This window comes from Emiliania huxleyi (assembly GCF_000372725.1).
Source record: "Emiliania huxleyi CCMP1516 chromosome Unknown EMIHUscaffold_135, whole genome shotgun sequence".
Lineage (NCBI taxonomy): Eukaryota > Haptophyta > Isochrysidales > Noelaerhabdaceae > Emiliania > Emiliania huxleyi.
Window position 1 is genome coordinate 193281 of NW_005201240.1, and position 13404 is coordinate 206684.

The 13404-nt window shown below is 63.1% G+C and overlaps 6 protein-coding genes across 6 annotated transcripts in view; 4 read left to right on the plus strand and 2 right to left on the minus strand.

Annotated features, from left to right (window-relative positions):
- Positions 1-35: 35 nt before the first annotated feature.
- EMIHUDRAFT_226914 (hypothetical protein) lies at positions 36-1508 on the minus strand (the record flags this gene model as incomplete). The annotated part of the gene is made up of 2 exons (XM_005788428.1): positions 36-1229; positions 1428-1508. 2 exons carry the CDS (start codon positions 1506-1508, stop codon positions 36-38), a joined length of 1275 nt encoding a protein of 424 aa, XP_005788485.1.
- A 4669-nt stretch (positions 1509-6177) lies between these two features.
- EMIHUDRAFT_455186 (hypothetical protein) lies at positions 6178-8978 on the minus strand (the record flags this gene model as incomplete). Its single annotated transcript, XM_005788429.1, has 12 exons — positions 8463-8978; positions 8278-8401; positions 8042-8103; positions 7941-7968; positions 7773-7866; positions 7655-7693; positions 7546-7583; positions 7388-7449; positions 7215-7319; positions 6938-7042; positions 6700-6866; positions 6178-6538 (listed from the first exon to the last, which is right to left on the minus strand). Exons 1-12 carry the CDS (start codon positions 8925-8927, stop codon positions 6178-6180), a joined length of 1650 nt encoding a protein of 549 aa, XP_005788486.1. The 5' UTR covers positions 8928-8978.
- Positions 8979-9644: 666 nt separating this feature from the next.
- Positions 9645-10025, plus strand: EMIHUDRAFT_226918 (hypothetical protein; the record flags this gene model as incomplete). Its single annotated transcript, XM_005788430.1, has 1 exon — positions 9645-10025. One exon carries the CDS (start codon positions 9645-9647, stop codon positions 10023-10025), a length of 381 nt encoding a protein of 126 aa, XP_005788487.1.
- A 570-nt stretch (positions 10026-10595) lies between these two features.
- Positions 10596-10976, plus strand: EMIHUDRAFT_226919 (hypothetical protein; the record flags this gene model as incomplete). The annotated part of the gene is made up of 1 exon (XM_005788431.1): positions 10596-10976. The coding sequence occupies one exon, from the start codon at positions 10596-10598 to the stop codon at positions 10974-10976; it is 381 nt and encodes a 126-aa protein (XP_005788488.1).
- A 570-nt stretch (positions 10977-11546) lies between these two features.
- EMIHUDRAFT_226920 (hypothetical protein) lies at positions 11547-11927 on the plus strand (the record flags this gene model as incomplete). The annotated part of the gene is made up of 1 exon (XM_005788432.1): positions 11547-11927. One exon carries the CDS (start codon positions 11547-11549, stop codon positions 11925-11927), a length of 381 nt encoding a protein of 126 aa, XP_005788489.1.
- Positions 11928-13288: 1361 nt separating this feature from the next.
- DUR3 (putative urea transporter) overlaps positions 13289-13404 on the plus strand; it is a 2932-nt gene continuing 2816 nt past the window's right edge. Inside the window, exon 1 of the mRNA XM_005788433.1 lies at positions 13289-13321. The gene's annotated coding sequence lies outside the window, so the exon portion shown is untranslated. The remainder of the gene's footprint in view (positions 13322-13404) is intronic.

Sequence of the window (13404 nt, forward strand, 5' to 3'; positions counted from 1 at the left end):
GTTCGGGGCGCATTTTTTTCGGGACGCCGACTTAGTTAGTGTGTATTCGCCGATATCTTGTTCAGCCCGTACATCGAGCGGCTCATGAGCTGTAGCGCGGCGCACGTGGGCATCCGGCAGCGCTCGTACCAGCGGAGCGCCTTCTGCGAGAGGCCGTGGCGGTCGAGCTGCGCCACGAGCTCCTCGACGTCGCCAAACGCCGTCGAGACGCCCAAGCCGAGCGCGGGCAGCTGCGCGTGCGCCGCGTCGCCCAACAGCGTCACGTGGCCGTCGCCCCACCGCCACGCCACGGGTAGCTCGGCGACGGTGCTCTCGATGACGTCGGCGGGCGTCGTCGCCTCGACGAGCGCGCGCACGCCGCTCGGCCAGCCGTTGCTCTTTGCGTACTTGGCCCCGAGGTCGGCGCGCAGCTCGGCGTCGCTGCCGTCGTGGTAGAGTTGCGCCGTCGGGTCGGCGGCGAGGTCGGTCTGGCTCCACATCACGCCACCGTCGGAGAGACCCATCGTCACCACCGAGAGGTTGTCGCCCGCCACGAAGCCCAGCTCGCCCGGCGTCGACGCGCCGCCGACCGCCTCGTGCGCCGCCGCGACGCGCTCGGCGGGAAGCACCGAGAAGGTCGCGCGCAGCCGCGGGATGCGCTCGTCGCCGAGGAGCTGCGCACGCGTCGCCGAGCGGATGCCGCCCGCGTCAATCAGGTAGCGCACCGTGCGCGGCGGCTGCGCGGCGTCGGCAAAGTAGAGCGTCACACCATCCGCGTCGCCGTGCTGCTCGTACCGCTCGAGCTGGTGGCCAAAGCAGAAGAGCTCGTCCGGCAGGCCGACCCGCAACGCACGCAGCATGTCCCAGAAGCGCACCGCCACGAACGGCGCGCCGAGCACGCGCTTCGCGTCGCCGAGCGTGTCGAGCCGGAAGCTCGGCGCGTCCTCAGCGAGAGTGGTGAACGAGAGTGTGTGGATGGTCGTGCAGACGTCGAGCAGCTGCTTCTCGAGCGTGGGCGAGACGGCGCGGAGCGAGTTGAGCGCGAACGGGTGCATGAACACCGCAGCACCCACCGGGCGGAACGAGTCGCGTCGCTCGAAGATGCGGACCGAATGGCCGCGCTCGCGAAGCACGTGGGCGAGCACGAGTCCCGCCGGCCCGGCGCCGATGACGCCCACGTCGGCAGTCGGTCGAGGCGTGGCCGTCGGGACGGAGAGCGCCGCCGTGCCGGCGACGAGCGTGGATAGTATCTTCGTGGCTAGTACACGGTCGGCTTCTATCACGCTCGGCTTCTCACCGACGGTGGCTCTCGGCTCGCTGTTGTTTGTGTGAAAAAGCAGGTCGGATGTCGTAACACGATGGCCGAACTGAAAGGTGCCTATATGGGCTTCCAGTCTCGGACCTTCAAGACATGCGCTTTTGGCCGGTGGCCTCCTCGGACATGGTACCTCCGGTGAGATAGTGGCTGCCAGTTCGAGACTGGGGCCGATCGAACTTGAGTTGTTCGGAGGAAGGCAGCGCGGAAGCATGACAAGAAGCGGGACAACCAGATTGCTCAGGCTGCGAAGCGGGAAGAACGACGCCTCCAGAAGGCCGCAAAGAGAGGATTGGCCGCCGCCCCGGACGAGGGCCTGCACTCCACGGACAAGAAGCGGCGGCGCTTGCTGGAGACGGGTGTGGCGGCGATCTCCGGCGTCTCGGGTTCGATGCCTACAAACCGGAGGGTGGCTGCGGGGGAGCTGGCGGCGCAGGCACTTGCCGCCTCGGTGCCCCCCCTCTCGCGCGATGGCGGCGGTGCTGGCTCTGAGCGACCGCGGGGCCGCCCCCAGACGCCGGGACCGGGGCCCGACAACATATGCGGCCTGGCGATTGGATCTGCCCCCGCTGCAACTACCACAACTTCGCCAGAAACAGGACTTGTGGTCGCCGCCAGCGAGGGGGAACCTGCGGTGCGCCTAAAGTGGATGGGCCGTGGGGCGGCGGCGGCGGACCTAGTGGTAGCGGCGGGGTGGGGCGCACCTACTAGCGACCCCCTGCCTCCTCCGCGTTGGGGCTGCTACCCTACTGGGGCTCCGGACTGTTGCCGTGGCTAGCTGGGTTGCTGCTGTTGCTGCTTGGCTCGTAATGCTGATGCCGATGATAGTGATGATAGTGTTCGACATGCTGGTGAGGATAACGGTAATGATGTTCAACATGCTGGTGGATTATGTCTGGATACGTGCCGCTGACGAGGATGATAATGGTGATGATGCTCGACTAACTGGGGTTGCTGCTACTGGTGACGATAACATGGTACTGGTGCTGGATCGTCGCTGCTGCTTACGTTGACATGCCTGTGGGAGACGGGCCGCGCGTTAGCCGGAACGGGGCCATGCCAGGCGAGTCGCCTGCGGCTGGGACGCCAGCCGAGACTAACGGGTTTTCACAGAGGGCTAACGGGTATTTTCTTGCTTCGCTGCGCGGCCTGGGAATAGGTAGGTAGGTGGGGCACGGAGCCTGGCGATTGGCGCCCGCAATAGGTAGGTAGGTAGGGCGTTTTGGTGCGAGTCGTGGAGAACAGACCCCCTATCTGGGTAGGAGCCGGAACCCAGAGGGCGGAAGGTGGGCGCTGGGTTCGGACTTTTTGCGGGGTATGGTATGGTAGTCACCTCGAGACCATACCCCCCGCCTGCTGACAGACCCAGCCTCCCGGCTGCCGGCCTCGGGCGGTCAGGACCATACCCCCCCACCCTTTGGGCCGCGATGGTACCATACCATACCCCGGAAAAAGTTGGAACCCTGGGACACTTCTCCACGAAAAGAAGAATTTTAGGTCCCCTTCAGGGATACTGCGTAGCCCTTCCTGGTGGAGGCGCGCGATTCCGTGACTCTCCTTTTAACGCGCCAATGTACCCTCACCGACGGTGCATGGAGTGAATCCGAGTGAAACTAGTTACGCCCGTGCGAAAAAGACGGAAAAAAGGCGGCATGATGACTGCACTCCAAGTGCTCCAAGATGACACTTGGACTTACAGGCACGACGAATGACAGGCGCCTCTCACCCCGCCGCGCGCTCGCGCCGACACAGCCGCGACGAGACGTGCAGCAGAAGGTGTCTTCTCGAGGGGTTCTCGAGTGTCTCGAAACGTGTCTCAAGCGACAAGCCGAATCGTACGCGTGCTCAATCATAATAAGCAAGAGTACCACCCATAGCCGTACGAGGGAGAGTGAGAGAGGTGAGGGGGACGACGAGAGAGTAGAGAAGTGAGCTCTGAGTAGATTTGAGCAGGGCCAAGGGTGGAGAGAGGCGTGCATGCCGACACGCCGGACCGCACAGCACATGCAGGCGTGGTGACGGCGACCAAGCTAGACCCCGTTGGCAGCCGCCGTCGGGTGGAAGAAGAAGGCGGTGTACTCGCTGTCCGGAAGGTAGGGGACGTTCGTGGCGGTAATCGGCGGGGAGATCTGGCACTCGCCGGGCGCGCCGCCCTCCTTGTACTGGCAGCAAAAGTCCTTGCCGGCATAGCCCAAGAAGAACTTGTGGTACTGCGCGTAGCTGAGGCACGTCTGCTGGCAGGCCGAGGCGCTGTCCTCCGCCAGCTGCAGCGTGTGCATCGACGCGGGGACGTCGGGGCACTTGGCGCCGTTCTGCTGCTGCGACGGCTGCCAGACGCCGTTGAAGGCGAAGCCGGGCTCGATGCCGTTCGGCCCGTTCAGGTGGAAGCCGGGGTTCGTGTTTGTCATCTTGGGTACGTAGCCGCGAGAAGTCGCGTCCGTGTCGGCGCCAACGAGGCTGTCGATGGCAGCCACGAAGCCGTCTGCGGCGGCGACGAGGCCACGAGGAGAGGAGGGCGGAGAAGGCGGAGTCGCATCCGCCTGCTCGCCCTCGTTACCGTCGCCCATCATCATTGCCGCCATGCCGGCCATCGGGTGGCCCTGCGCAGCGAGTGCGACGCCCGCTAGCTCATTGTGGCCCGAGACGAGAGCCGCGCTCGCAAAGAGAGCGCTGGCAACATCGTCGTGCTCGGGGCTAGTGGGCACGTGTGGCACCGGGCGTAGGCCCGGGACGTTGGGGTGGAAGCCAGGCAAAGTTGCGGTGGGGAGCGAACGGCTGGTCGGCTGCTCCTTGTCGCCGCCGAAGGAGCCACCGTTGCCGCCGTTGCTGGGCTCGAAGCCGCCGTTCTGCTCCTCGTCGCCGCCGAAGGAGCCACCGTTGCCGCTGTTGCTGGGCTCGAAGCCGCCGTTCTGCTCCTGCTCCTCGTCGCCACCAAAGGAGCCACCATTGCCGCCGTTGCCTGGCTCGAAGCCGCCGTTCTGCTCCTGCTCCTCGTCGCCACCAAAGGAGCCACCGTTGCCGCCGTTGCCTGGCTCGAAGCCGCCGTTCTGCTCCTCGTCGCCGCCGAAGGAGCCACCGTTGCCGCTGTTGCTGGGCTCGAAGCCGCCGTTCTGCTCCTCGTCGCCGCCGAAGGAGCCACCGTTGCCGCCGTTGCTGGGCTCGAAGCCGCCGTTCTGCTCCTGCTCCTCGTCGCCACCAAAGGAGCCACCATTGCCGCCGTTGCCTGGCTCGAAGCCGCCGTTCTGCTCCTGCTCCTCGTCGCCGCCGAAGGAGCCACCGTTGCCGCCGTTGCTGGGCTCGAAGCCGCCGTTCTGCTCCTCGATGCCTTGAGCGGGAACTTGCAAAGCAACACCACCCTCTGACGCCGGGAACTGCTTAGCGCGACCGTCTGGCACGTCGACGACGGGCACGGGCGCCGCGCAGGCGGTCGCCACGAGGACGATTAGGAGTCGCGAGTGGCAGAGCATGATGGGCGCTCGAGACGAGAGGCGGGTGCTTCTCGGGACGGACGAGCTCGGACTTGGAACTTACGCGACGTGGGTCAACAGCGACTCAATCCAACACGCAAATCCATAGGCAACGCGTAAGGCCAAGGGAATGGCAGAGTCGAACGGCGTCTTCCTTGAGGGAGTGCCCTCAACGCACCCTCTACGGGCGTTGCTTGCAGACAGACGGAGCGTGCAGGGACGCGAGCAGGCACTTGCTCTGCACACAGGGATTTTAAGGAGAGGAGGGTGGTACTAGCCGTCGCCCACCCTTGGGTATCTGCCTCTGCCTATCTCTCTTCGCAGTCTCTCGCCAATTCTCGCAGCGGTCTTCATCCCGGCATCCCCATCCCCTTCTTTTCCCGCGGGAAAATTCTTTTTCCTGACGTAGAATTCTTTCTTTCGGTCAAGAGACTTGAACCTCAAAAGGAGATCCAGAGCGAGAATCCGGAGTCGAAAAAAACAAAGAAAAAAGGAAGGAGGCTAGGAGGGTGCAGCCGAGGTGCAGTCGCGAGGTGCAGCCGAGGTGCAGTCGAGGTGCAGTCGAGGTGCAGTCGAGATTATCCTACATGGTGCGAGATCCGGGGATTGTCGTGGTGCTCCGAGATTGCCCGAGATTGCCCGAGCTCATGACCCCTGGACGTATCTTGAACACTCTGGCCTGGGCATCCAATGACCCCTGGACGTCCCCTGTAACTATTGATATTGATTATTGACAGCATCCCCTCTAACTATTGACAATATATTGACATATTGATCGCTGATTTGTCCCAGACATTGCTTAGATGTGGGCTGAAATCGAAAAAATCGCGAGTTCAAGGATGTCTGCAGTGATCTGTCGGCGGTCAGTACGACCGATCAGGTCGGAGTTTTCTGATGGTTAGAGGGTCTATCTGTATGTACTCCTCGAGATCTCTCCAAATCTGCCCTCTAATCAACCGTAATCATTCGGGAAGTCGGTGCTCTGAGCGACTCTGAGCGCCGGAGCCCCGTTTCCGCACTGCGGCGCGGGCGCACGGTGCCTCCGGGGGCCCCCGCCTCCCCCCAGAGTCCTGACCAGCCCAGGCCCAGCCTCTCCTCTAAATATTGCCATATGTATTGATATTGATCGCATCTCTAACTATTGGAGCAATATATTCAATATTTTGCGGGTGCCTTAATCGAGAGGTAAGTGCAGGCCCCGCCCCCGGCGCCAGCAGCAGCGTATTTACACGTTAGTACTGTTCTCTGTTGTGGAGCCCTCGCGCTGACGTACACAGGGCGAATGCGCGAGCGAACGGCGCCCTGTACAAGATAGTGCAAGTACACAAAATTTGCTACGAGGGGCAGGCTATACAATACGCGGACGAAGCGCGCCAGTCGCGCCACACCACGGCCCTAGTCTTTCGCAGCCTCGCGTCACACCGCCTTTTTGAAGGTGGGTGCGCTCGAGGGGAGGGCGTCCATTGCGCGCAGCCCCGCCCGTGAGGTTGCGTACGAGCGCACGCGGCCCTTCTTGAGGTCGTGCACCTCCGAGCGGTTGCCCTCGCCCAGCATGGAGAAGGCGCTCATCTTGACGGCAAAGCACTCCCCCGCATCGAAGCCCGCGACCGCCTGCATCTCCCCCATCAGCTCGACGCCGAAGAGAAAGTCGCGAAACTCGCCCGCAAAGTAGAGGGGCAGGCTGGGGACGGCCTTGAAGTCCGAGGGCGCGCCTCCCGCCGCGGCGCACGCCTCCTCGATGAGCGGCACGAGGCACTTAGTGTTGAGGTTGCCGAGCCTGCAGCACGGGGGCGGAGGAGGAAGGGGCGGAGGAGGGGTGGGGAGGGGTGGGGAGGGGCTGCAGCACCGCCGAAGACAGCTGACTCCGGCCGAACACGTGTCCTCTCAAGACCTGCTGGAGTACGAGGCGGTCCGTGGGCAGCATCTAGGCTACCGCGCCACAGGTATGCGAGCGACTTGTGCAGGGCCACGTCCATCAGGAACGGGTCGAGCCCGAGCTTGGGCGGCCGCAGCGGGTTTGGGCTAAAGGCCTTGACGGCGTCGAGCTTGGCTCGGGCAGCGTCCGTGTCGCGGATGTAGAAGAGCATCATGCACCAGTTGCCCGCCTGCAGGTCCCCCACCGCTCTCATCGCCATGAGCACGAGACTCGTGCATTCTCCCTGCACCCGCTGCGCGCCCAGTAGCGGTGGGAGATGTAGTAGCCGAGTCGGTCGGGCAGCACATTGCCCGCGGCGCAGGTGAGGCACTCGGCGCCCAGGTACACGAGTAGCAGCGGGCTCGCCTGGGGGTGAAGAGGATGTGAGCGTCTGCCCACACACATACAGCGGCGGGAGGCCCACTCAAAAGTGGGACTCTTTGACTGTGGCTCCCTCAAAGCGTGGCTCCTCAAGCGGTCGCCTGCGAGTAACCTCGGGTGATCTCGGGTAATCAAGCGTGGCTCCTCAAGCGGTCGCCTGCGAGAGGCCCGCCCAGTCGAAGCCGAGGGTCTCGATGCGCCAGAAGAGGAGCGGCACGCACAAGCCGAAGCAGAGGTTCCAAGAGTACACGTCGAACGGCGCCTTATCGCAGAGGGAGGCGTGCAGAGGCCGACGCAAGGTGCGAGGAGAGTAGACGCATCGAGCGGCGCCGGCATCGCAAGGATGTAGGCGTGCATCGCGCCGAGAGAAGCCATCCCGAAGGCGACCGCACCTACTCGCGGCTCATCATATCTCGCGGCTCATCTCGCGGCATCGGCGCATCTCGGCGCATCTCGGCGCATATCGGCGCATCTCGGATCATCTTTGCCGTCCGAGGGCAGCAGCAGCGCGAGCGGAGCCAAGTACCTAAGAGAAGCGGGCAGAGACCGCTCAGAGAAGCGTCCATTTTGGCCAGACCCCGGCCCTGCTCCACGCGCTCGACGGCCGCTGCAGCGTGCGCCACGGCCTGCCCGAACCTGGTCGGGGAGATTACCCGAGATTGCCCGAGATCACCCGAGATCACCCGAGATTACGTGCGCGACGGCCTGCCCTAACCTGGTCGGGGAGAGGTGGAAAGGAGAGCGGACGAGCAAGCCGGCGAGCCAGCGCCGCGCGGGCGCGAGGAGCATCGACTGCAGCATGAAGGGGCCTACTCTCTGCTCAGCTCTCGGAGACTCTCTGCGACTCTCGCGAAAGGCATCGACCGCCGCAGGGAGGGGCGGCCGTTGACGTACTCGAACCAGGGCCCGATCTGAGGCGAGGCAAGGTACGGGTGGTGCACAGGTCTCCTCGAGCACAGGAGTGGGTTTGTCCGTGGCCCACGCCTTGCCCACGCCAGAGAAGAACCACTGCAGCAGCAGCGCGGTCTGCATGCCCGCGAGGCGGCCTAAGGTCACGCCAGCCCAGGTCACGCCAGCCCAGGTCATGCCAGCCCAGGTCACGCCAGGCCCAGGTCAGGCGTGCTCTCTCTCGCTGTTGAGGTCTCGGCCCGGCAGCCCGACGAGGCGACTCGGCGTCTGGAGTGCAAGGCCCGGGTGCGAGTGCGGTTGCGCGGGCGCGCCTCGCTCGGCGGGAAAGCATGCAGACAGCAGCACCGAGTAGTATGTGTGGCCGTTTGCGGCGTAGAACTGGGTCGAGTCGGAAAGGAAGTGGAACGCGTCGCAGCCGCAGATGAGCCAGAGGGCCTGGCGGGAGGGGTGCTGCTTGCTTCTGTGCAGCTCTGACTACTACCGCTAGCCGGAGGGCCTCGGTGCGGTACTCGCGAGAGGCGAGAAAGGCAAAGATGCCCACGTAGAACAGGAGGTGCGAGAGCAGGTCGACAGCCGTGCGCCGCGTACCGAGGACGGCCACCTTAGCCAGCTTGACGGTGCCGAGGCTGAGCCGGTACATCAGATTGCATGGCGGTCCGAGATGCCCGTAAATTGGACCTTGGCGGCAGCCGAGCGACTCGGCAAAGTGCTGCCAGACGATCAGCTTTACAAAGCCGTGCAACAGTGGCTGTTTGTGCGTGCTCGGGCCCACTGCGAGCAGAGTCAGCGCAAAGCAGCCGTAGTTAATCAGGAGGAGGGTGAAGTGCCAAATGTAGACGACTGCCGGACGCCTGAGTCCGTGGAGCATGATGTCGATGGCGCAGCGGTCGAGCCGCTCGGCAAGCGGCATCGCGCTCCACTGAGTGCTCGTCACCCCTTCCATGTCGCGAGGAGTCGCCATTTGGCGTTGTCGTGAGAGCACGTGGGCTCTATTTCGATGGCGTGGACCGGCACAAGGCGTTGTTGTCCGTGCAACTGTACCCTGCCGCAGTCAGCTGCTGTGTAGAGCTCTACCAGCGAAAAAGGAGAATTTTAGTATAAAAGGAGAATTATGGGGACGTGAATTCCGGCAAGGTTTTTGCTCGCCTTCCCTGGGACCCCGTGTTGCATGTCACTGTCATCACTGTGCGATTTCGGGGCCCGGTTGTGCGTTTACGTGAATTCCGGCCGTGACGAGAGAAGCTATAGATGCAGCTAACGGGGTGTCGCAGGAGGTGAGGCACGAGGACGCCCATGAGGACCGGTGGCCTGACCTACATCGAGAGGCTTCACCTATTATTCTCCTTCTCTCTCTCTCCTTCCCTCGCTCTCTCTCTCTCCCATTCCAGAGTGATGAATAGTCCGCCGTGTCCCCATATCCCTATATTCCCACACCCTGTGCAGTGGCACGTCGTTGACACCCAGACCCCTAATATTAGACATCTTGGGCACGTCACGCTTCCCCAACTCCCGTTGTGCAAGTTTGGCACGTCATAGTCTCTGACTGCTTTCGTGGGGCCGCCGCGCCGCGAGACAGTCGACCTCTCTACTGTTGTGACACCACAACTCGGCGCAGCTGGCGTCTTTCCCCCCACCGGTGTGACACCACACCTTCGTACTTTGAATACTCTCTACAAACATGTCTTCCTCGGCTGAGGAGGCCCGCGACACTGCGGGCAATCTATCTCCCGCGACCAAGCCGCAGGACCGCGTACGACTCAACATACACGTGCTGGGCACCGATGATTCGGGTTCAGATGACCATCTCTCGAGCGAGAGACGAGGGACGCCTCACGAGACTCCAGAGGGCCTAGACCGGGGCGATACCACCCGGTCAGACCACCCTGATCACCTCTACACCACGTTGGAGCGTACCGAGCCCAAGGACGACACCGATGCGCTGGACAAGCCATCGTCGCCTGGCTCCGCCGAGGTCAGGGCTACGCCAGCTGGAATGCCTTCTGCCAGGCTGCCGGCGAGCCCTCCTTCGGCGGAAGCCTTCGAACGTCTCGACGTCTGATGTTTGCGAACCGTGCGACGGCTGTTCCATGGATATGCCAAATGCGTCGCGATGCAGCCTCCACCCCTGGGTGTGCCGAAACGTTCCTACGTAGTGCCACACTCCCCAGCTGCCATTCATTGCCGCGCCCCTCCCCGGGGGAATGGTCATGTTTGTGTCGCAGGAGGTGAGGCACGAGGACGCCCATGAGGACCGGTGGCCTGACCTACATCGAGAGGCTTCACCTATTATTCTCCTTCTCTCTCTCTCCTTCCCTCGCTCTCTCTCTCTCCCATTCCAGAGTGATGAATAGTCCGCCGTGTCCCCATATCCCTATATTCCCACACCCTGTGCAGTGGCACGTCGTTGACACCCAGACCCCTAATATTAGACATCTTGGGCACGTCACGCTTCCCCAACTCCCGTTGTGCAAGTTTGGCACGTCATAGTCTCTGACTGCTTTCGTGGGGCCGCCGCGCCGCGAGACAGTCGACCTCTCTACTGTTGTGACACCACAACTCGGCGCAGCTGGCGTCTTTCCCCCCACCGGTGTGACACCACACCTTCGTACTTTGAATACTCTCTACAAACATGTCTTCCTCGGCTGAGGAGGCCCGCGACACTGCGGGCAATCTATCTCCCGCGACCAAGCCGCAGGACCGCGTACGACTCAACATACACGTGCTGGGCACCGATGATTCGGGTTCAGATGACCATCTCTCGAGCGAGAGACGAGGGACGCCTCACGAGACTCCAGAGGGCCTAGACCGGGGCGATACCACCCGGTCAGACCACCCTGATCACCTCTACACCACGTTGGAGCGTACCGAGCCCAAGGACGACACCGATGCGCTGGACAAGCCATCGTCGCCTGGCTCCGCCGAGGTCAGGGCTACGCCAGCTGGAATGCCTTCTGCCAGGCTGCCGGCGAGCCCTCCTTCGGCGGAAGCCTTCGAACGTCTCGACGTCTGATGTTTGCGAACCGTGCGACGGCTGTTCCATGGATATGCCAAATGCGTCGCGATGCAGCCTCCACCCCTGGGTGTGCCGAAACGTTCCTACGTAGTGCCACACTCCCCAGCTGCCATTCATTGCCGCGCCCCTCCCCGGGGGAATGGTCATGTTTGTGTCGCAGGAGGTGAGGCACGAGGACGCCCATGAGGACCGGTGGCCTGACCTACATCGAGAGGCTTCACCTATTATTCTCCTTCTCTCTCTCTCCTTCCCTCGCTCTCTCTCTCTCCCATTCCAGAGTGATGAATAGTCCGCCGTGTCCCCATATCCCTATATTCCCACACCCTGTGCAGTGGCACGTCGTTGACACCCAGACCCCTAATATTAGACATCTTGGGCACGTCACGCTTCCCCAACTCCCGTTGTGCAAGTTTGGCACGTCATAGTCTCTGACTGCTTTCGTGGGGCCGCCGCGCCGCGAGACAGTCGACCTCTCTACTGTTGTGACACCACAACTCGGCGCAGCTGGCGTCTTTCCCCCCACCGGTGTGACACCACACCTTCGTACTTTGAATACTCTCTACAAACATGTCTTCCTCGGCTGAGGAGGCCCGCGACACTGCGGGCAATCTATCTCCCGCGACCAAGCCGCAGGACCGCGTACGACTCAACATACACGTGCTGGGCACCGATGATTCGGGTTCAGATGACCATCTCTCGAGCGAGAGACGAGGGACGCCTCACGAGACTCCAGAGGGCCTAGACCGGGGCGATACCACCCGGTCAGACCACCCTGATCACCTCTACACCACGTTGGAGCGTACCGAGCCCAAGGACGACACCGATGCGCTGGACAAGCCATCGTCGCCTGGCTCCGCCGAGGTCAGGGCTACGCCAGCTGGAATGCCTTCTGCCAGGCTGCCGGCGAGCCCTCCTTCGGCGGAAGCCTTCGAACGTCTCGACGTCTGATGTTTGCGAACCGTGCGACGGCTGTTCCATGGATATGCCAAATGCGTCGCGATGCAGCCTCCACCCCTGGGTGTGCCGAAACGTTCCTACGTAGTGCCACACTCCCCAGCTGCCATTCATTGCCGCGCCCCTCCCCGGGGGAATGGTCATGTTTGTGTCGCAGGAGGTGAGGCACGAGGACGCCCATGAGGACCGGTGGCCTGACCTACATCGAGAGGCTTCACCTATTATTCTCCTTCTCTCTCTCTCCTTCCCTCGCTCTCTCTCTCTCCCATTCCAGAGTGATGAATAGTCCGCCGTGTCCCCATATCCCTATATTCCCACACCCTGTGCAGTGGCACGTCGTTGACACCCAGACCCCTAATATTAGACATCTTGGGCACGTCACGCTTCCCCAACTCCCGTTGTGCAAGTTTGGCACGTCATAGTCTCTGACTGCTTTCGTGGGGCCGCCGCGCCGCGAGACAGTCGACCTCTCTACTGTTGTGACACCACAACTCGGCGCAGCTGGCGTCTTTCCCCCCACCGGTGTGACACCACACCTTCGTACTTTGAATACTCTCTACAAACATGTCTTCCTCGGCTGAGGAGGCCCGCGACACTGCGGGCAATCTATCTCCCGCGACCAAGCCGCAGGACCGCGTACGACTCAACATACACGTGCTGGGCACCGATGATTCGGGTTCAGATGACCATCTCTCGAGCGAGAGACGAGGGACGCCTCACGAGACTCCAGAGGGCCTAGACCGGGGCGATACCACCCGGTCAGACCACCCTGATCACCTCCACACGGGGGCAGCCGAGTTGGCGCCTGGACGCCGCTCGAGGCGACGCCCCTGCGCCCTCCCGGCTTTGCGACCCTCCCGGCTGGCGTACTCCCGGGGAGCAGCCCTCCCGGCTGGCCGTGGGTGCGAGGAATCGCAGGCTGGGTCGTGCACTCCGGCAGCCCCTCCTGGCCTCGCCCCTGCCTCCCGCAGCCTGACCGAATCCCACGGGTCCACTTGACGGTGTGGTTTCCGACCCCCCCGGGTGGTCCACCCGCCCCACGACTATTATCCTATCTCTCCGGGGGCCCTGTGGGGGGGAAGGGTGCGTAAGACAGGGCGTGGAATGGCGGGGCCGGGGGTGTCGTGCCTGTTTTTAATTTTAATAGTCGCCCCAGCCGCCGCCGCCCTTGCCGCGCCCGCCCGCCCTTGCCGCGCCCGCCCTCGCCGCCCTTGCCGCGCCCGCCCTTGCCGCGCCCGCCCTCGCCGCCGCCGGGCGGCGGCCTTTGCGCGTTAAGAATTCTTCTGAAAAACGGCGTTTTGGCCGAGGGGGGGGGGCCTACATTCATTGAGAGGTCTCGTCATTCGAAGCCTGCTGAAGCCTCACCTTTGATTGTCACCACCTAACAGGCGTCGCCTTTGCTGTGTCGCGTCCTCCGCGTAGCCAGCCAACCATCCACATCCACCAGCACTCACCCTCCTCACCTCGCGTC